General features: G+C 47.0%; 1 protein-coding gene across 3 annotated transcripts in view; it reads left to right on the top strand.

Annotated features, from left to right (window-relative positions):
* The window catches only part of LOC121551149 (alpha-1,6-mannosylglycoprotein 6-beta-N-acetylglucosaminyltransferase B-like), an 86,389-nt gene that overhangs the window by 26,614 nt on the left and 36,402 nt on the right, over positions 1-23,373 (top strand). For all 3 annotated transcript variants that reach the window (XM_041863700.2, XM_045213334.1, XM_045213335.1), the window contains 6 exons: positions 710-857; positions 3,379-3,488; positions 5,271-5,344; positions 5,673-5,840; positions 6,897-7,061; positions 13,362-13,531. In XM_041863700.2, the coding sequence (XP_041719634.1) occupies positions 710-857; positions 3,379-3,488; positions 5,271-5,344; positions 5,673-5,840; positions 6,897-7,061; positions 13,362-13,531 (835 nt within the window). The remainder of the gene's footprint in view (positions 1-709; positions 858-3,378; positions 3,489-5,270; positions 5,345-5,672; positions 5,841-6,896; positions 7,062-13,361; positions 13,532-23,373) is intronic.

Here is a 23,373-nt window from a genome sequence, read left to right on the forward strand (position 1 = left end):
TATATTCTTAGCGACTGTTCAATAAAAACAAATCTAGGCTATATTGAATAGGCGCAGATGGTGATGGCTCTCTTACTGCAGCCAAGAGTCGCGTGCATCTGTGCGTGAAGTCAGTGTGTCGTGTACCAGAAAAGGGTCTATGGGCATGAATCTAGGGAAATATTTATATGTCAACTCAAACCTTGCGTCTCCCACTTGCTGTTTTGCAGCAACAGTCTTCCAATGACTTCCCCACCACCACCAACTGAAGGCCCTTCATCTGATCCCTGTTCTCCCAGTGGGTGGGGGGGTTTGGTGCCAGCTGCCCAGCATAGGGCAACCTGTCATCAGCATCTGGCTCTGAGGAGCATTCCTCGGAGACGAGGCCTACCCCAAACTATTCAATCAAATTCCATATTGTATTCTGTCTCTGTTGTCATTCAGTTAAGCCTGTCCTCGATTGAACTGTATTTTGCTCTTCAGGGCTGGGGTCAATTCGAATTGAAGGCAGTCAATTCAGGAAGTTAAAAAATAAAATAAAATTGAAACACTTTTGAAATAAGTAGTGTATACTCCTCAGTTTGAGAAATCATTGAAAATAGATGCGGTTTTTCCACATTTTGAACTGTTATTTAAGTTTACTTCCTGAATTGACAGCCTTCAATTTGAATTGACCCTAGCCCTGGTGCTCTTATAATCTGACCTACTGTATGTGTCTGTGTGTTGGCAGTGCTGGGAGGTCCAGAGTCTCGCGGGGTGCTGAGGAAGATCAGTGATATGCTGGAGGTCATCATGAAGAGGATGGACACTTTGTCCAAACTGAGCAACACCACCACAGACTCCCACAGGCTGGATGAGCTCAGCTCAGCACTGGACAAGTATGGTTCTGGGGTTTGGTAGCAGGCCTGCCAATACATAATGTATGGTGTATGCATGTACAGCATGTGCATGTATTTGTGTGCATATAAACAAATAATTGGAGGATATTTAAACTAGAAGTTGTCTCATTAGTCTCAACATTTTCATATCTATTTGCCCTGTTATTGGGTGGACATGGACAGTCAGACAGGGATGCTGCTCTGCCAGACATGCAGAGGCTAACAACCCGGAGTTTTCTCTTCCATCTCCATGGCAACACAGGGGGTTGGGAGGCTCCCTCCTGCCGAGGTTTGCCTGTGTCTGACACTCTGGCCCTTCTGAACATCCCTGCTCCTACACTCACTGTCTCACACCAGGAAAGTAATCCCGGCCCAACCTATGCCTGAGAGTTGAGCTAACTGCCAGGATGCAGAGTTTTGGATGTTTGATATGGATTCTAAACACAAGAGTAGACAGTATTGTTAGAACATAAATAACTCTCACTATTCACATTCTGTAATGTACAGGCATCTAATTGGCCTCTTTGGGAGGTACTGTAGAAATGTTCAAGATTTTCTTCCTAAATGTTGCCGGAGAGAGGCCATTCATTGCTGTTTAAGTCAGCCTAACTGTAAGCGATGATAAAAAGGGGGAGCATCTCCAGGCTTCAGCAGTTTACCTCTGGTAATAAAATGGTCTGCTTGGTGACCTGCTCAGAATTCAGCCAAGGTGCAGTTTAACAGATAGAAATAAAGAACCCAGAGCCATTCAGAGTCCTCTGTTAGGTCTTTAAAAAGTAATCAGCCATCTCTCTCTCTTTAATGCTGTATATGGTTCTCCAGGGCCAGACACCCATTGTAAATGTAGTAGTGGTGTTCTATAGAGGGAGGACAGGATTATCTGTCTGGCCAGAGGAATGTTTCCTATTCTGATCTGTCTGTGCTGCAGTCTGGGGCTGTCTAGAAGACAGCTCTGTCTCTGTCTGGCTCTCATCTGTTCTGACATGCTGCTTCATAGGAAGGAATAGGAAGTGATGGCTAACACTTGCCCGCAGGGCAATACATGATCAAGTGAGATTGGAGGGGGATTTTATGCAAAGTTATGCAGCATTTTAGACACACATACCACACACATGCTCATACACTTATACCAAAAGCACTGGTCTAGACCATTTCTTCTTTAAAAAACCCTCTCAACCATTCATTTAAATGCATATGTTAGATAAAGCTGTACAGTTTGAACAAAAGCAAAAGCTCAGTGTTGAACACTGTGTACAGTAGGTGTCTCATTGATATGACAGGGCTGTTAGACCACAGGTATTGATCTGGCTCTGGTTAATACTCCCTGATAAACAGTGTCTTCAGCTCTGCAGAGTCCATCTATAGTGCAGTAGTACTCCTTAAGACCAGCATCAATCCCATTGGAGGGTCCTCAGCTTCTCCTGACCAGGTCACAGCAGCCTTGGGAAGAGACTACAGGGCTGTAGACCCAGTAGAGAAGTAACCGATAGAGGCTGAAAGGACTGATGATAACTCTGTCTCTGAGGCCTTGCTTACCCATGGCTATGACTGTGAGAACATTTGGTCCTCAGTTCTCTACAGCACACACAGGAGCACTGTTCTTTTATACACAATCATCATGGCTCCATAAAGACAGCTGGGAATCTCTCAGTGCCTCTTTGGACCTTGTTGTACCATCAGCTAGGGCTGAGATTTCTGTCTTTATTCGAAGGGAGCCAAGGCAAGTTCAAAATGTTCACACTGCCATAATGCTTCAGCTTGGAGTTCCCTGGGTACCTTCCAGTTTTCACTGCTAGGGCTTGAGATAGCCCTGAACTCACAGCTATCTTCCTCTTTCTTTCTCACTTTCTCTTTCTTTCTGATTGTTTTGCCACCACTAACATGGCAACAACAAGCCATGGCAGTCAGCTGCCATAAAAGGCATTTACTAACAACCTAATTGCGCTCTGTTCTCAGTCTCCCAGGGACCTACTTTAATGTGCTGAGTCACATTTTCATCTCAACAAATAAATTGTGTCAGTGTTTAAAAGCTTTTCTATTTCACGCTCCAACCAAGTTCCATACAATTGGCATTTCCTCTGCTTGTTGAAGCTCTTCTCTGTCGGGAGGGAAAAGTAAGCAAATACTGTAGGAGGGTGGAATTAGATGAAAGAAGTAGCGTTCTATGTTTCTTTGTGTATATATTTCTGGGGAGTTAAAGGATTGAGATAAAGGATAAAGATTGCATGTGCATTCCTACTGGGCACAGACATCAATTCAACGTCTATTCCACGTTGGTCCCACGTCTTTTAATTGAAATGACGTGGAAACAACGTTCATTCAACCAGTGTGTGCCCGGTGGGTTGTCACAGGGGAAAGAAATAGCAGAAATGATCAGGAAGAAATAGAAGACATGCCTAACACTTCATTCACATGTGCCCTATTGATGGTCATTCCCGTGTGTGTGTGTGTGTGTGTGTGTGTGTGTGTGTGTGTGTGTGTGCGCGTGTGTGTGCGCGCGTGCGTGTGTGCGTGTTGGCAGGATCCAGCCGGTGGGTCTGGTGGAGAGGATCCAGGCCATCGCCCAGAACATGTCTGACATGGCCGTGAGGGTGGAGCAGATCCTACAGCGCAGCTTGGCCACCAACAGAGGTACAAGAGACACACACACATGCATAAACACCCCTTTCACACACACACATCTGACCACTCTTCACATTTGAAAGGTAATTGTATATGTCTGCCATGAACTTGTTACACTTTAAGACGCTATTGAACATGACAGGCAGCATTTATGACAGTAGTTCAAATTATGAGTCTACATTAATGTCTTTGTGAGAGCTAAGCTGCACGAGGGCTCTATCTCCCTGTCTCAGCATAATTATAAATAATGCTACATGATGTTCAATGCATGCTGATGAATTCCCCTCTAGTTAAGAAGATCTGAGCCTGTCAGCTTTGTTGTATTAGCTGCCCTCTCCATTACTTTATTTGCTGCGGATATGAAACAGAATACATTCTGCTCAGTTCATTGTGTTCCTGTTCTGTTTGAGCAAGAGATACAGTAGGCTACTTACATGCATAGCGAGACTCACTTTACTAGCCGACACATTAGAATGCCACTTATAGACTATTGTCATTATTTGCCTTGTCATTGAGTAAAGCAGACATGTCCTATTCTGTAGAGACTGTATTTTCTACCAGAACCTAATCCCCTGGCTAATTATGTGACACCGCTAGCGTTAGCGCTCCACACTGTGACTGCTGTAGTTATAATGGTAATCAAACAGAATGGCTGCTAATCCTTTGTCTGTGATTGTGCTCACTCAGGCTTAGCGGCACGCTGGTAGACGAACAGCATCCGCTCTCTTTAATAAGGCTAATTGGAGCTGGCTGCTGACGAGAAGGAAGGAGGGAGGGAGGCCGGGGAGAGAGGGAACGAAGGAGTGAGACTGAGGAGAGAGGGAACATGGGGGAGAGAGGGGATTTTATTAATCAAGCCCACGCAGTTTTGTCTATCCACTGTTCTCAGTATGCATCAGAGATCAGCAAGGGAAACCAAGCTTTCAGAAGTGGCTGTTAACTAACCCGGCAGGGTGTCCAATGTTCTGTTCTATCCCCATGGCCAGGAGAGTTAACTAACCCGGCAGGCTGTCTAATGCTCTGTTCTATCCCCATGGCCAGGAGAGTTAACTAACCCGGCAGGCTGTCTAATGCTCTGTTCTATCCCAATGGCCAGGAGAGTTAACTAACCCGGCAGGCTGTCTAATGCTCTGTTCTATCCCCATGGCCAGGAGAGTTAACTAACCCGGCAGGCTGTCTAATGCTCTGTTCTATCCCCATGGCCAGGAGAGTTAACTAACCCGGCAGGCTGTCTAATGCTCTGTTCTATCCCAATGGCCAGGAGAGTTAACTAACCCGGCAGGCTGTCTAATGCTCTGTTCTATCCCAATGGCCAGGAGAGTTAACTAACCCGGCAGGCTGTCTAATGCTCTGTTCTATCCCCATGGCCAGGAGAGTTAACTAACCCGGCAGGCTGTCTAATGCTCTGTTCTATCCCCATGGCCAGGAGAGTTAACTAACCCGGCAGGCTGTCTAATGCTCTGTTCTATCCCCATGGCCAGGAGAGTTAACTAACCCGGCAGGCTGTCTAATGCTCTGTTCTATCCCCATGGCCAGGAGAGTTCTGCTCTAATACAAAGGGACTGGAAACCTCAGAGACTAGTGCTAAAGCCAAGATATCTGCCCAGTTTTAACCTTGACAGTGCTCCCTTTTAGGTTGAAAAGCTTGGCTGGTTTCTGCCTCAACTGCTCCATACTATACTCATAGGACTGAATAGCAAATCTCCCATTGAGTTATGAGCATGTATCTTAAGTAAGGATTCTGCCCATAGGGAGGTGTTTGTTGTTAATACATTTGTTTTTGTCCTGCAGTTAAGGATGGAGCGACAGTACAGTGTGAGGTGCCCAAAGACCCTCGCTACCCAGACTGCCCCAGCAAGATGGATGTAAGTCTGCATGTCATGCAATTTCACAGTTGTTTTCCTGATCCCACAGTCCCTATGTCCTTTTGCTCTTGGACTGTTTATTACCCTGCAACTCAAGCTTTATGATCAGCTTCAATCAACCCTGCCTTGTTTCACAAGGATCCATGTCTAGTGCTGTGTTCGGATCAATGAAAGGACCTTGACCAAATCCAAGTCAGATTTCATGGGTTCCTTAGCTATAATACATTCATTTCTACACTGACATTTGACCTCATTTGACCCCCTTTGATCCATAGAGATACTGTATATATTTATTATTACTTGAGTCTGCCTTGACCTTTCCCCTCAGTGGATGCGTGCCCGCTGGACCTCAGACCCCTGCTATGCCTTCTATGGGGTGGACGGCTCCGACTGCTCCTTCCTCATCTATCTGAGTGAGGTGGAGTGGTTCTGCCCCCCTCTGATCTGGAGGAACCAGACCACCACACCCACGCACAAACCTTTCCCCAAGAGACAGGTGGGATAGCTGGGTTGGGCTGTTTACAGGGCTGTTACAGTGTGTGTGTGTGTACAGAGTTTGTGTCTATGATACTAGTCTTTGTATTTCATCTAAATTCCCAACAGAATCTCTAGCTCTATCCGACTTCCACACAGTCTCCTGGGAGTGGAGTGTGGATATACAGTCACTCACAGACAGTCTATTCTCCCTCTGCCTTGAATCATGGCTGTTGCTGTTTTTCTTGTGAGAGCAGCATTCCAGTTATTTATGGGTCCACCAGGGCCAGGTGTTCTAGTTACAGCCCCCTCGCTGCTCCCCGGAGCGCTGTACACTACACACCAATGGGTCGGCTGCTCATTTGAATGATCTGTGCAGCTTAATCATGGATTCTAATTACCTGCCTGGATCCAGCTTGACTAATCCTGTGACTTCCCTTAGGTGTTCCTCTGCATTCACAGAGGCACCTACAAGTTGCTTTCCAAACAATAATTAACTTGTAGTGCGAAAGTAATGCATCTCATATTGATTTTGTATGTGTGTATAAGCGATATACAGAGTGGGTATAGAAGGAAAGAGGGATTGTGTGTCCCCACTTTGTGAATGAGAGAGAGAGAGAGAGAGAGAGAGAGAGATTTGTATCAGTGTCTATGTGTGCCATTTATAAGTCCTCTGTGCTCCCTTATTCACTTACAACATTGATTAGCACTTGGCTGCTCGGATTGCACTGTGATCCAGCGATTAAAAAGGTCTGGGAAACATGCGAAGTGAAATGAAGGCAGCCTGTTTATGAGCATGAGGCAGGAGTCCCTCAGGCAACACTATCTGAGAGCCCTGCCTCCAGGGGGAATGGGTATGACAGGGAGAGCTGTACTCATATAACACCCATCTCCCCTCAACTCCCAAGTGGGGCTGCTGGATATTGGTGGTTTCAACATGGCTGTTTTGTACAGGCTTGGGGAGGTTCTGAAGTGTTTAGTGGATTGGATTTATATATATTGCTTTTCTAGGTGCTCAAAGTGATTAACATAGTAAGGGGAGATTTTTTTTTTCTAAGTTCCTTTTCCTTTCCTCCAGTTGGCGTTCCGGTCAGACATCGGGGCCCTCCTGGAGCAGGTGGGTACGGGGAAGGAGTCTCTGAGCTTCATGAAGAGAAGGATGCGCAGGCTGGCTGCACAGTGGGCCTCGGCTGCACGCAGGCTGGATGACAGTCTGCGGAGTCAATGGAAGGAGCAGAAGAGGGTGAGTGTGAGGTGACTGTGGAGAGAGAGTTTCTGTGTCTCTGCCATGTATCAAAAGGCTGACAGTTCACTCATATTGCTTCCCATGACAGTGCAGGCCAGTCATATGCTGTACAGGTAGGTGCCCATTTTGGTTTGTTAATTTTGATTGCGAAAAATAGGCAGAGACCCAACTGACAAAAAGATGGAAGGCTGACAAAAGAGAGAGCCTTCATGAACATTACAGTGGTGACGTTTTTCTCGACTAGCGATTACGGACCCATTTGCTGTGAGTGGTGTTACTGTGAATGACAGAGATAAGTAGATTTGTAAAGAGGAGACAGACCAGCCATTATCAGGAGAGCAGATTTTCCTTTCACAGTGAAGTGAATAACATTACATTGACGAGCTAACCACCTCCGTCACCGGCTTCATAAGGAAATGCATCGGCGACGTTGTCCCCACAGTGAAGGGTCGCTGCTTCCCCAATCAAAAGCCCTGGATTAACACTGAGGTTAGCGCTAAGATAAAGGACAGGGCTACCGCACACAGAGCAATCGCAGACAACCCTGAGGCTAAGGCTGAGGACAGGAAGTACAAGATGTCCTGCCATGACCTCCGCAGAGACATCAAAAGGACAATATAGGAATAAGGTGGAATAATACAACACAGGCTCCGACACCCAGGGCTACAGTCCATTACGGATTACAAAGGAAGACGTGATCTGCCCAACGATGCCTCTCTTCCAGATGAAATCAATGCATTTTATGCACGCTTCGACCATAACAACGCTGTTTCGTGCGTGAGGGCCCCCACCAACCCAGAGGACTGCGTGATCTTGCTCTCTGAAGCCAATGTGAGTAAGGTCTTTAATCAGGTCAATACTCTCAAGGCCGCGGGGCCAGACGGTATTCCAGGGCACGTTCTCAGAGCATGCGCAGATCAGCTGGCAGGCATATTCACTACCATCACTCCTGTTCCCAATAACTCTAAGGCTTCAAGCCATAATTACTACCGCCCTGTAGCACTCACATCTGTAATCATGAAGTGCTTTGAAAGGCTGTAGACCCACCCCAATTTGCATACCGCCCCAACAGATCCAAAGACGACTCAATCTCAATTGCACTCCACACTGCCCTCACCCACCTAGATAAGAGGAATACCTATGTGAGAATGCTGTTCATTGACTACAGCTCAGCGCTCAACACCATTGTCCACTCCAAGCTCGTCACCAAGCTTAGGATCCTGTGACTGAACACCTCCCTCTGCAACTGGATCCTGGACTTGGCAGTGTGGTGCCGGGGCAACAATCTCTCCCTCAACGACAGTAAGACCAAGGAGCTGATCAACACATCGACGGGTCTGCAGTGGAGCGGGTCGAGAGCTTCAAGTTCCTCGGTGTCCAAATCACTAAGGACTTAAAATGGTCCATTCACACACACAGTCGTGAAGAAGGCACGACATTGCCTCTTCCCCCTTTTATTTATATATTTTTATTTAATCTTTATTTAACCAGGCAAGTCAATTAAGAACAAAGTCTTATTTACAATGATGAACTACCAAGAGCCAAAAGGCCTCCTGCAGGGACAAAACATACATCACGACAAGAGACACACCACAACATTACATAAAGAGAGACCTAAGACAACAACACAACATGGCAGCAACACATGACAACACAACATGGTAGCAACACAACATGGTAACAACACAACATGACAACACAACATGACAACACAACATGGTAGCAACACAACATGGTAGCAACACAACATGACAACACAACATGGTAACAACACAACATGGTAACAACACAACATGACAACACAACATGACAACACAACATCGTAGCAACACAACATTGCAGCAGCACAACATAGTAGCAGCACAAACATGGTACAAACATTGTTAGGCAAAGACAACAGCACAAAGGGCAAGAAGGTAGAGACAACAATACATCACGTGAAGCAGCCACAAGTGTCAGTAAGAGTGTCCATGATTGAGTCTTTGAATGTAGAGATGGAGATAAAACTGTCCCGTTTGATTGTTTTTTGCAGCTCGTTCCAGTCGCTAGCTGCAGCAAACTGAAGAGAGGAGCGACCCAGGGATGTGTGTGCTTTGGGGACCTTTAACAGAATGTGACTGGCAGAACGGGTTTTGTATGTGGAGGATGAGGGTTGCAGTAGGTATCTCAGATAGGGGGGAGTGAGGCCTAAGAGGGTTTTATAAATAAGCATCAACCAGTGGGGTCTTGTGCCGGGTATACAGAGATGGCCAGTTTACAGAGGAGTATAGAGTGCAGTGATGTGTCCTATAAGGAGCATTGGTGGCAAATCTGATGGCCGAATGGTAAAGAACATCTTGCCGCTCAAGACTACTCTTATCTGCCGATCTATAAATTACATCTCCGTAATCTATCATGGGTAGCATGGTCATCTGAATCAGGGTTAGTTTGACAGCTGGAGTGAAACAGGAGCGATTACGATAGAGGAAACAAAGTCTAGATTTAACCTTAGCCTGCAGCTTGGATATGTGCTGAGAGAAGGGAGGAGGTTGAAAAGGTTTGGCATGGGCCCTCTAGTCCTCAAAAAGTTATACAGCTGCACCATTGCGGTACATCAAGACTGACACATATGCACACTCACAGGACTCTACACACTCACGCACACTCCAACACACACACACAACATGCACACACACTCACATACATTCATAATTTACGCTGCTGCTACTCTGTCTATCATATATCCTGATGCCTAGTCACCTTATCCCTATACATATCTACCTGTATCACCCCAGTATCCCTGCACATTGTAAATATGGAACTGACCTTGTATATAGCTTCATACTTTCTCATGTTCTTCTTATTTTTATTTCTCATGGGTTTCTGTTCTAACTTATGTTATTTTAGTGCTACATTGATATTGATTACTGCACTGTTGGATTTGGAGCTTGCAAGAAAGGCATTTCACTGTACTTGTGCTCGCAATGTTAAAAACTTGAATTATTCACAAAACCAAGGCTGGAAAAGGTATAGATTGACTGCAGTATTCTTTGAGTTTACCACTCCGAGCATTCTCTTTGTGCGAACCCCACTCCTTTAATCCTTCTCTAGTTAAAAAGAGGCTCATAACTTCAAACGCCTGAGTGAACATGAGACGCAGTGGTTGATAGGTGTTTGTTTTGTATTGCCTTGCTTTCGGAAAGCAGGCCAACAGAGTTTGGTCATTGGCCAAGAGATGCTTTCAGAATGTATATAAATAGGATTCTTCTTTTCATCAGTCTCTCTTTAGAGAACAATTGGCTTGGATAAGCCAGCACCAGCGTTGTCAACACACAGCATCCTTCCCAAGCCTGTTCGCTGATCAGCCTCCAAAAAGCAGAGTATCTTTGTTCTTTTTAATGGTGTGTTTGACAGTAATGGTTACTGTCCATTAACTGGCCCCTCTGGGCTTGGCTGCAGCGGCTGTCAGACAGAACAGAACAGTGTTTAGAAAACAGACGGGGAGGAATGGCTGTGCTGCTGTGAAAACGCAGATGAGGGAGCGATAATCAGCTGATGGAAATAGACTGATTGAAGGGAGACTTCATGGAGGAGTGGAACTAGACAGCAGCCGTCTACCCCACCTGTCTCTCTCCTCCCCTCTCTGTCTGCAACCTTGATTTTTCTCTCTACACTGCACTGAACTGTACTTTCATAAAGGAAAAATTGCTGTAGACACAAAACTTTTAAAACATCCAATTCCTTTTGTAGTCATTTGAAAAGGAAGTACTGCAGTGTCTGTTATTTCATGTAGTTATGGTGATATGACAAGTATTGTGTGGTTGGCATGAGTACCCTGCCACTGCAGTGACATGAGGATTCACTGGCGTCATAGATGTAGGGGGCCTATTGAGGTACTTTGCCTGGTCATGGCAAGGCATTTGTGATGACATACAGTGAGGGAAAAAAGTATTTGATCCCCTGCTGATTTTGTACGTTTGCCCACAGACAAAGAAATTATCAGTCTATAATTTTAATGGTAGGTTTATTTGAACAGTGAGAGACAGAATAACAACAAAAAGATCCAGAAAAACACATGTACATTTTTGTATAAATTGATTTGCATTTTAATGAGGGAAATAAGTATTTGACCCCCTCTCAATCAGAAAGATTTCTGGCTCCCAGGTGTCTTTTATACAGGTAACGAGCTGAGATTAGGAGCACACTTTTAAAGGGAGTGCTCCTAATCTCAGTATGTTACCTGTATAAAAGACACCTGTCCACAGAAGCAATCAATCAATCAGATTCCAAACTCTCCACCATGGCCAAGACCAAAGAGTTCTCCAAGGATGTCAGGGACAAGATTGTAGACCTACACAAGGCTGGAATGGGCTACAAGACCATCGCCAAGCAGCTTGGTGAGAAGGTGACAACAGTTGGTGCGATTATTCGCAAATGGAAGAAACACAAAATAACTGTCAAATCCCTCGGCCTGGGGCTCCATGCAAGATCTCACCTCGTGGAGTTGCAATGATCATGAGAACGGTGAGGAATCAGCCCAGAACTACACGGAGGATCTTGTCAATGATCTCAAGGCAGCTGGGACCATAGTCACCAAGAAAACAATTGGTAACACACTACGCCCTGAAGGACTGAAATTCTGCAGCGCCCGCAAGGTCCCCCTGCTCAAGAAAGCACATATACATGCCCGTCTGAAGTTTGCCAATGAACATCTGAATGATTCAGAGGAGAACTGGGTGAAAGTGTTGTGGTCAGATGAGACCAAAATTGAGCTCTTTGGCATCAACTCAACTCGCCGTGTTTGGAGGAGGAGAAATGCTGCCTATGACCCCAAGAACACCATCCCCACTGTCAAACATGGAGGTGGAAACATTATGCTTTGGGGGTGTTTTTCTGCTAAGGGGACAGGACAACTTCACCGCATCAAAGGGACGATGGATGGCGCCATGTACCGTCAAATCTTGGGTGAGAACCTCCTTCCCTTAGCCAGGGCATTGAAAATGGGTCATGGATGGGTATTCCAGCATGACAATGATCCAAAACACACAGCCAAGGCAACAAAGGAGTGGCTCAAGAAGAAGCACATTAAGGTCGTGGAGTGGCCTAGCCAGTCTCCAGACGTTAATCCCATAGAAAATCTGTGGAGGGAGCTGAAGTTTCGAGTTGCCAAACGTCAGCCTCGAAACCTTAATGACTTGGAGAAGATCTGCAAAGAGGAGTGGGACAAAATCCCTCCTGAGATGTGTGCAAACCTGGTGGCCAACTACAAGAAAAGTCTGATCTCTGTGAAGGGTTTTGCCTCCAAGTACTAAGTCATGTTTTTTAGAGGGGGTCAAATACTTATTTCCCTCATTAAAATGTAAATCAATTTATAACATTTTGTTGTTGTTATTCTGTCTCTCACTGTTCAAATAAACCTACCATTAAAATTATAGACTGATCATATCTTTGTCAGTGGGAAAACGTACAAAATCAGCAGGGGATCAAATACTTTTTTCCCTCACTGTATGTTGCATCCACTCTTCACAAAAGCAGAACAATAAATCACAATTGATTGTCATCGATTTCCCTCTTTGTATTGAGTGTGCACTGTGCAGTCATCTTGTCCTCTAGCAATTTCCCTGCATTCGGCAATATTCAATGGGTCTGTGTTGGCTGCATTCACTGTGTCCTTATTTTTCTTCCGCCTTTAGTGAGAATGGTAAAATTAGTTTGGAGCACGAACCCCAGAGTGGTTAGCTACTTTACTCTTTAGAAGTGAGACAAGAAAGTTCTGTGAGGCAAAAGTAATTGGGGAGGAATTAATGGCTGCCATCTGTTGAGAAATCACACAGTCTGATTTCATTACACAGTTAACAGGCTGGAAGTCCCATCCTCTTCCATCAGCAATTAAAACAGTCTTGTACCATTAGGCATATTAATTATCTTCTGTAGGTCAATCACTATTCAGATTCCAGATTCAGAGATTTGCTTGAGGACGAATGTGTCATGGCATTACTATTCTTCCTGCCTTTTAGCATAAATATTCAGTTTGTTGCAATTCCTCTCTATTATCTCCATTCATCTCGATTCCAATGGTTTGGGATACCAATGGTTTGGGATACCAATGGTTTGGGATACCAATGGTTTGGGATACCAATGGTTTGGGATACCAATGGTTTGGGATGATATGAGATGTACAGACATGAATGAAGCTAATAGAGATAGCTATGGAGAAGAACCATGGATCAGTCATATTAGTTGGGAGCTCATCAGGATGAGACTGGAAACTATTCAATCCTATGGTTCTAACCCCTCAACCCTCTGGTTTTCTCTCAGATCCTGGTGCACGTGGGCTTCCTGACAGAGGAGGCAGGGGACGTGTTCAGCCCCAAGGTCCTGAAGGGAGGTCCCCTGGGGGAGATGGTCCAGTGGGCCGACATCCTCACAGCCCTGCACGTCCTGGGACACAACCTCAAGATCTCTGTCTCGCTCAAGGAGCTGCAGGGGTGAGTCACGATGTCATATTCTATCTATGTCTATATCTTTATGTAAGGATGGGACCTATCACAGTGGTCAGACTGAGCCTAGTGATTCGGAACTTCTTCCTCTGGCTCAGAGTGTATAAAGTCATGCATGAGAGAGGGCTTTTTCAGCACCATGGACAGCTCCAGGGAGAACCGTGCTGTGGCCATTCTAACTGTTATGTCAATTCTTAATCCCCTCATCACCATGCATGCTCTAGACCTGTGACATATATTCATTGAGAGTCAAAGCTGTTTTTGCACACACATTTGACAACTGAACAAATAAGCTTATTTCTCTGGCACTCTTATCATACATACCTTATAAACACTCAAACCTCTCTATTTAAACGGTCTTACCTTTCTTAGGTGATGTGTAGCTATGTATAAAGCAGCCCATCTCAGGGTTCATTCCCACACAGTGTGTTTGGTCACATTTGGAGCCTCCTGTTGTTAGGCCTACTGCTGCTAGGTAGCTCTCTCTCTGCTCTCTCCCTCCCCTCTGTCTGTCCTTGATTGCAGGAGTGAAGTCTGGTGTGCGGGAGTCAGGGTTCCAGCTGCAGCTCATTCACCATAATCACCTCAGCCTTTAAGACCCGGTCTAACTTACCACTCATCGTCAGATCATAGTCAAGACGACCATATATTTGGAACCTGACTCCTGCCTCCGCTTCACTCCTGCCACCACCATCCTGCTCTCCATTACCGGACCTCTCTTTTGGACTCACCACGGACACTAGGACATTACGGTACCACACCTGCCCTGATCTGGATCTGTTACCCTCCCGGTAACCTGGACTTGCTCTTCCCCTATATTGGGAAACCTGGACTTTGAACATTGTAAATAAACCTGTTAAAACTTCTCTGGCTTGGTGTACTGGTCTGCATTTGGGTTCTTATCCAGTTAAATCATAACAGTATGATCTGACCATCATGAACCCAGCAGACAGTAGCTCGGATACCACCCCAGAGTGCACTCAAATTTGGACTGCCATAGCCAATCAGGGCATTTTACTTGGCCAACATGATACCCTGTTTAAGACGATTGCTGAGGACAGTCAGGTGCTGATTAATCAGGTTCAATTACTCACCAATCAAGTGTCTGCCCTTACTACCCCTTCAGCCCAGATCAGAGAGCCTTTTGTTCCTGCTCCAGAGCGCTATGACGGGAACATGGGAACCTGTGGCGATTTTTTGACTCAATGCTCGTTAGTGTTTGAACAACAGCCCCTCACCTACGCCTCAGAAAGAGCCCGTATTGCCTACCTTATCAACTCTACTAGCGGTTCCGCTCGTGCCTGGGGATCCGCGGTCTGGGAGAGTCAGTCGGACATTTGCAACGCTTACGTTGCCTTCACCACTGAGATGAGGAAGGTTTTTGACCACCCCGTACGAGGCAAGGAGGCTGCGAAACGGTTGTTTTCTCTTCGGCAGGGGGCTCGCAGTGTGGCGGAGATGGCAGTGGAGTTTCGGACTTTAGCAGCAGTGAGTGGTTGGAATGACGAGGCATTACAAGGAGTGTTCATCAATGCTTTGTCTGAGACTTTAAAAGATGAATTGGTGTCATATGATGAATCGCCTACGCTGGATAATCTTATTTCACTCACCATCAGGTTGGATAATCGGATTCGGGAGCGCCGCCGGGAGAGGAGTGTTAGTTCCAAGCAACCTGTCTGTCATCAACAAACTCCTCCCCGCATCTTCCCTACGGAGAAAGCCGTGTCTTCCCGAGTCGATACGAGGAGCACTGAACCCGAAGCCATGGAGGTGGGTCGTGCACGGTTGTCCTCAGAGGAGCGTGCACGTCGCATTCAGGCTCGGGTCTGCCTGTATTGTGGAGAAGCTGGTCATTTCGTTCCTTCCTGCCCAGTTCGTCCGGGAAAAGGGCCGGCTCATCATTAATGGGAGAAGTTTTGGTGAGCCGAGCAGCGGATTCTTCCTCTTCTCCCCGCATTCTGCTCCAGGCATCCCTCCAGTGGCAGTTCCAGAATCTCTCTGTTAGTGCGCTGATTGACTCTGGTGCAGACGAAAGCTTTTTGGATAGAGAGTGGGCTCAACAAATGGATTTGGAGACTGTTCCTATGGACTGTCCGCTGCAGGCTAAGGGTCTGAATGGACAATTGTTGACCCATATTACCCATCAGACTGTTCCTGTTTGTCTTAGAGTGTCGGGAAATCATCAGGAGAACATTCAATTCCATATTATCGACTGCCCACAGACCCCTCTGGTCCTTGGTATCCCCTGGCTCATAAGACACAATCCACACATTGATTGGGTGACAGGTAGAATTGTTTCATGGAGCACATTTTGTCATGTGAATTGTTTGTGTTCTGCTCTGACTCCTGCCAGTACTGTGCCTCGACCTCCACTGGAGTCCATGGATCTTTCTAATGTTCCTGACGTGTATCATGACCTGGCATCCGTTTTCTGCAAACACAGAGCTACTTCTCTTCCTCCTCACCGGCCTTACGACTGCGCCATTGACCTCCAGCCAGGAGCCCCGCTCCCCAGCAGTCGCCTGTACAATCTCTCCCGGCCGGAGACGGAGGCTATGGAGAACTACATTCGGGACTCCTTGGCGGCAGGTATTATGCGTCCTTCCTCGTCACCTGTAGGAGCGGGATTCTTTTTTTGTTGCTAAGAAGGATAAGACCCTCAGACCCTGTATTGATTACCGTGGACTTAACAACATCACCATTAAGAACAAGTATTCTCTGCCTTTGATTAATTCTGCTTTTCCCCTCCTTCATGGTGCTACCATCTTTACGAAACTGGATCTACGAAATGCGTATCACCTGGTGCGCATTCGTAAAGGTGATGAATGGAAGACTGCCTTCAACACACCCTTGGGACATTTTGAGTATCTGGTTATGCCTTTTGGGTTGTCTAATGCCCCTGCTGTTTTTCAGGCACTAGTCAATGATGTCCTTCGGGACATGTTGAATCGGTTTGTTTTTGTCTATCTGGATGATATCTTGATTTTCTCAGAGTCCTCCCAGGAACATGAACTGCATGTGCGCCAGGTGTTGCAAAGGTTGTTGGAGAACAAACTGTTTGTGAAGATGGAGAAATGTGAATTTCATGTGTCTGAGACCTCTTTTTTGGGTTACATCATCGCTCAGGGGGAGTTGCGGATGGACCCAGCTAAGATCTCTGCTGTCACGGACTGGCCAGCCCCCTCTACCCGCAAACAACTTCAACGATTTCTGGGGTTTGCGAACTTCTATAGGAGGTTCATCAAGGACTACAGCCGCATTGCGGCGCCACTCACCGCTCTCACCTCCATCTCACGACCGTTCGCTTGGAATGAAGGGGCCGAATCAGCGTTCGAAGAACTGGAAACATCGCTTCGCCTCGGCTCCCATTCTGATGCAGCCGGACCCCGACCGCCAGTTTGTCGTGGAGGTGGATGCATCCGACACTGGGGTAGGTGCGGTGTTGTCACAGCGTTCTTCTGAAGATAACAAACTGCATCCCTGTGCTTTTCTCTCAAGGAAACTTTCTCAGGCAGAGAGGAATTATGATGTTGGCAATCGCGAACTGCTCGCCGTTAAGCTGGCTCTCGAGGAGTGGCGACATTGGTTGGAGGGGGCGGAACAACCCTTCATCGTTTGGACGGATCATAAGAATCTGGCTTACCTCCAGTCAGCGAAGCAGCTCAACCCCCGTCAAGCCAGGTGGGCACTATTTTTTGGGAGATTCAATTTTTCTCTGTCTTACCGTCCTGGGTCACGCAACGTCAAGCCTGACGCCCTGTCTCGTGTTCATTCGGCTGTTGATACTGGTAGTAACCCTGAACCCATTTTGCCTCCTACCTGCAGTATTGCGGTCGTCACATGTGACATCGAGGGGATTGTTAGACAGGCTCAACATCATCAAGCTGACCCTGGGAGGGGTCCTCCTAACCGGATGTTTGTCCCTGAGTCTGCTCGCTCCCAGGTACTTCAGTGGGCTCACTCGTCTCCCCTTACCTGTCACCCTGGAGTTTCGCGGACCCTTGACTTTGTGCGACGGAAGTTCTGGTGGGCCACGATGGAGGCGGACACTCGAGCCTTCATTGCTGCTTGTACGGTATGTGCACGAAGTAAGAACTCCACCCAGGCCAGCGCTGGTCATCTACGACCTCTACCTATACCCAGCCGGCCCTGGTCGCATATCGCTATGGATTTTGTCACTGGACTTCCCCCTCGTCTGGAAAGACTGTAATTCTTACGGTGATTGATCGTTTTCTAAGTTCGCTCATTTTTTTGGCCCTACCTAAACTGCCCACTGCCAGAGAGACGGCTGATATTTTGGTTGAACATGTGTTCCGCTCTCATGGTCTACCCACGGATATTGTCTCTGACAGGGGTCCCCAGTTTGTCTCCCAGGTGTGGAAAGCTTTCTGTAAAGCTTTGGGCATTACATCCAGCCTGTCCTCTGGATATCACCCCCAGACCAACGGGCAAGCCGAGAGAGCGAACCAGGAGATGGAGACCGCTCTTCGCTGTGTCACAGGGTCTAACCCTGGGTCATGGAGCTCCATGCTCCCCTGGGTGGAATATGCTCATAACACCTTGACTAACGCTTCCTCTGGTTTGTCTCCTTTTCTGTGTGCTCTGGGTTATCAACCTCCCCTGTTCCCTTCTCAAGAGAGGGAACTGGCGGTACCTCGGTGCAGTCCCACATGCGCCGCTGCTTCAAGGTCTGGAGGAAGGCCAGGGTAGCTCTGTCCCGAGCTTCGGCGTACATGCAGAGGCAAGCCAACCGTCACCGGTCCCAGGCTCCCGGTTACTCTCCTGGTCAAGAGGTATGGCTGAAGTCACGGGACCTTCCATTGAAGGTGGAGTCTAAGAAGATGGCGCCTCGTTTTATAGGACCGTTCAAGATACTGTCTATTGTTAACCCCTGCGCGGTTAAGCTACAGCTTCCTGCCTCCCTACGGGTTCATTCCACCTTTCATGTTTCCCAGATTAAGCCTGTGTCGGTTAGCCCTCTGTGCCCGCCCTCTCGTCCCCCTCCTCCGCCCAGGATCGTGGGTGGGGGTCCGGTCTACACTGTCCGGCGACTTCTGGATGTTCGCCGCCGGGGTCGTGGTTTCCAGTACCTGGTGGATTGGGAGGGTTATGGTCCTGAGGAACGTTCCTGGGTGCCCAGGAGCTTCATTGTGGATCCTGCTCTGGTCCGAGAGTTTCATAGGTTACATCCCGATAAACCCCGTCGGCCGCCAGGTGGCGTCCGTAGAGGGGGGGGTACTGTTAGGCCTACTGCTGCTAGGTAGCTCTCTCTCTGCTCTCTCCCTCCCCTCTGTCTGTCCTTGATTGCAGGAGTGAAGTCTGGTGTGCGGGAGTCAGGGTTCCAGCTGCAGCTCATTCACCATAATCACCTCAGCCTTTAAGACCCGGTCTAACTTACCACTCATCGTCAGATCATAGTCAAGACGACCATATATTTGGAACCTGACTCCTGCCTCCGCTTCACTCCTGCCACCACCATCCTGCTCTCCATTACCGGACCTCTCTTTTGGACTCACCACGGACACTAGGACATTACGGTACCACACCTGCCCTGATCTGGATCTGTTACCCTCCCGGTAACCTGGACTTGCTCTTCCCCTATATTGGGAAACCTGGACTTTGAACATTGTAAATAAACCTGTTAAAACTTCTCTGGCTTGGTGTACTGGTCTGCATTTGGGTTCTTATCCAGTTAAATCATAACACCTGTCTCCCTATGGACTGGAGTTCCAGCCAGACAGACAGACAGACAGACAGACAGACAGTGTTTATGTGTTCCTCTACCAGCTCACGGACCCCAGACAGACAAACAACAGTTATGTGTTCCTCTTCCAGCTCACTGACCCCATACTGATAGCAGTGTCTGGCTGGGCCACAGAGCAGCATCCGGTCTAACCAAGGCTTTATTTATCCATCTGAAAAGATAACGCTATTGATTTTCAAACCGGCCAGGTGTGACTGCTGGAGTTAAGAGAGCAGATGGATCAATCTGGGAGTAAATGCCATAAAGGTCTTGGAGGACTCAGTCCCTGCCTCTACCATTCTCTCTCCTACCTTTCCCAGCTTCACGTGGCCTGGTCAAAATTGCAGTGTTTAAGTCGACTGGTGATATCGGATATTGTCGATTCCTGCCAGTGCAGACATGAGGCTGAAAGAAATTGGACAGGCAGCAGCATATGATGTTGCTTCTGTTATTGAACACATATTCCTCACTGTGGGGGAGCGTCAGAGTTAGAGCTGCACTGATGACTTAGAGCTACCCTGTGATCTCAAATTGCAGCTTGTGAAGAAAAGCGTATTTGATAAGAGTAGACTAGAGATCAGTGAGAGCGGATGGGCTTCTGCCTCTACTGCCCACGCTATTATTTACCTCACTAACTGGTGTCATGGAATATTGAATTACTGCATTCAGTCACCACAGGGAATGTGTCTTGTGAATGTTGATGAAACCGCATGAGACTCTGACAGTAATTGTCAATCAGGAATGAATTGGTGCTGTGCTAAAGCCAAGGTTGGCTCTGTTTCCAAAGGTTCAAATGCTCTTTGTTCTAGTGTGTGTGCATGTTTGAGTGTGCATGTGTTCTAGTGTGTTTGTTTGTTTATTGGTATATTTGGGATATGTGAATGTGATGGCCTACTATAAGGCCCATGCAGCTCTCTATTTGTCAGGAAATGGAATGTGCAGCCTTAGAGCAAATATAATGGAAGGTTGAAATTGGAGCCTATTGGATTTATCAGACAGACCATTTCCCCCTTTTTCTCACAGAGAGAAAAGAGACGCAGTACATTAAAGAGACGCAGTACATTTCCCACTATTTTCTTATGATCCTATCTTCTCAAATTGGCCAGTAAAAGAGATGCTGAATGTCCAATAAATCCCTTTCCAGTACCATTAATGAATAGGAAAATAGGACATTTCTCTCCATCTCTACCTCCCTCTCTCACACTCCCACTCCGACTCACTATTAAGTTGACAAATCGTTATGTGGGTTGCGCTCCCACAGATTCCCCCAGGGTTGTATCTATTTAGATTTCATCCTCCTATCTCCCCCACTCAGCCTGGGAAACGTGTCATCCTAATATCCCATGGTCTGTTATGAGAGGACGATGGTTGATATTGTTGTTTTGCAGACCATGGGTTGCTTGGTTTCATCCAAACCACCAGGTACTGTAGCTACTACTAATCTAAGATAGATGTAGATTAGTAGTAGTGACAGTACCTGGTGGTTTGGATGAAACCAAGCAGTTGGCTTGTCGTTGTAATTGTTTCTAATTTGTCACTTCTGTTCCCCCTGCCAGCTCTATGGACTAGTCCTCTGGCTCTCTTTTTTTTATTCAGACATCTCCGTTCCACTCGCTACTTTAGCCGGAGTCTTTTTTCTCGGTATAAGCTTCTGGCTCCCATCGCCTGCAGATGCTTAACTAAGCTGCTTTCTTATATTTTCAGTGATGTTTCTGGACAGAGAGGAGGAAGCTCCTCTGCATGCAGCCAGATTCATTAAGTCCTCCTTCGCACAGAAAAAAAGCTTTAAAAGACTAATATTCACCCAGTCTCCAAGGACTGTTTCATCTGTAAACTTTCATGATTAATGGTAGCCCGCTTTTCTGTTCGGTTGGTCAAGTTGTGGTAGCAGTGGGGGATGGTGCAGTGTGTTTTTCTATTTTGCAGTACGAAAAAAAAGTATGAAAATGTATGAACTCTGGATAAGAGCGTCTGCTAAATGACTAAAATGTAAAAAATGTAAACATCCCATTATTGGTTACCCTCTTCCTCTGCTGTGTTGCCGTGACAGGCAGATGAGTCACTAGGCTGAGAGTGGGGATGGGAGGAAGTGATAAGGCTACATTCTCTGTCAAGGGGGGTGAGGTTAATTGAAGGGGGAGCCTCAGTGGTTGTGACATCATATTTGTCTGGAACAGCATCACATGTTATGTGCTAAAAGGTGCCTGGCGGCGGTTAGCCGAGCAGTGCAGACAGCTGTCACTTCCTCTAGGGGATCTCCCCCCTGTTCCTCCCAGTGCGACGTGAGTAATTAGCCAGCACCAGAGCATGGCTTATCAACACCTGAGGAGGAGAGAGGGAGAGTGGAGAGGAGAGAGGGAGGTGATAACAGCCTGACAGAGCTGGCTGGCTGGCTCTGTAGTGACGATAGGGCCAGGAGAATACCGAGAACCCCCCTGCTACAGCAGCCCTGTCTGTCAGTCTCCACCCACACAGACTGTCCTCCACCCTCCGAGACCAGAGAGAGGGGGAGGGAGGGGGTGATTCCACAATATGAGGAACATACATAATTTGAACCCTTAGCACTAGTCCAATCAGAAGCATGATAGAGCCGTGCAATAAATGACGAGTGGGTTCAAACTGATCTGGAATCAGAGATTGTGGCCACAACATCCCCTCTCCTAGCATCAATAAGAGCATAGCTACTATGTGTCTGGGAAGGAGGCACTAAGAAACATAACTCTCCCTTTCGTTTTACCCCTATCAAATCACCCTTTGAGGCTTATTAGGCTTCCAGAATGGGGGCTGCTGTGTGTGTGCCTGCAAGTGCTACAGCACTCTCTCACCCTCCAGCCTTTCCAATGATGTGCTTTTGTTTCTCTGCTTTGAGAAGCCAAACTAAAGCAGCGCTGTTAAAAATAGACTGCTGTGTGTTTACAATATGTTGCAGTGCGCAGCAGAATCAGAGTTGAGAGCAGATTTTTATCGCTTGCAGTGATCAAAGCATTTGGGTCACGGCAAGATAATATGATAGAATCATGTGACATGATTTAGCTGCAGTGAGAGGGATTCAACTTCATCCAAGAGTTGTAGCGTGATGCCTAAATGAGATTGAGACCAAAGAACTATATGGCGCGTTTCTGACAGTGTTGCATGTCAGTTTTCAGTCAGTTTGTATCGCTACAGTAAACAACATATGGATGCAAGATATTGCAATCGCTGCCAGATTCCTCTACCATATGCTGTATTGTACATTGTAAAATTGCTCTGTGATTTGTTTCACTTAAACATTGTGACATTTAATTGGACACACCCTATATTTTGAAAAATAGGACCAAATATGAACACCCGTTATATTATATACTGTATATATACTGCAGTAGACATGGAGCAGGAGAGCCCAAACACAGTTAATTGATCCAGTAGCCTACACATCCACAGAGCTGCAGTGGAATCTGCTAGCTCCACTCAATCTTCTCCAGATTGAGGTTTTGACTCACAGGACTGACTGCACAGAGCCAAAAAGTGGGCGGTCGATATTCAACACTAACAATAAGCAATCAGTGAATAAAAGTGCGGAAATAGCATAACAAGTGGGTTTTCCACCTTAAGAGGAAGCTGTGCTTTTGTTATTGACAAAGGCACCATCTGAGTCTCTTATACCCCACTCTCTCAACTGGCTCATTAGTATGCCAGGCTCCGCTCTGGCAAGCAGGTCTCCACGCTGGCACTACCCTCTCTCTGCCCGTTTATTTTCTTCCACACTGAGCCCTTTGCACCCCATGTCCCCACCCCGGCCTCCTTCCTGTGAATTTGGCACGGCATCTGCCACGGCCAATTCTCCTTAACGTCTGACTCCCGCCTCTCTGTTAGATATACTGTTGCTGAGCAGAAGTCTAAGGTTCTCTGGCAGCACGGTGCAGGTGGCCAGTCCACTCAGTGGGATACACCAAGATGGCCTGGTGCATGTGGCTGGTGCTTTTCTCATGGGGTGCCAGTTCATCCTCCCCTCCTCTCTTCTTCCGCTCCTTCTCGCTCCCTCCCTCTCCACCTTCTTCACCTACTCTCTCCCTCTCCTGCCGAACTCCCAGCAGGACTGTCAGCCCCA

This window comes from Coregonus clupeaformis, unplaced genomic scaffold, assembly GCF_020615455.1.
Source record: "Coregonus clupeaformis isolate EN_2021a unplaced genomic scaffold, ASM2061545v1 scaf0100, whole genome shotgun sequence".
NCBI classification, from domain to species: Eukaryota; Metazoa; Chordata; class Actinopteri; order Salmoniformes; family Salmonidae; genus Coregonus; species Coregonus clupeaformis.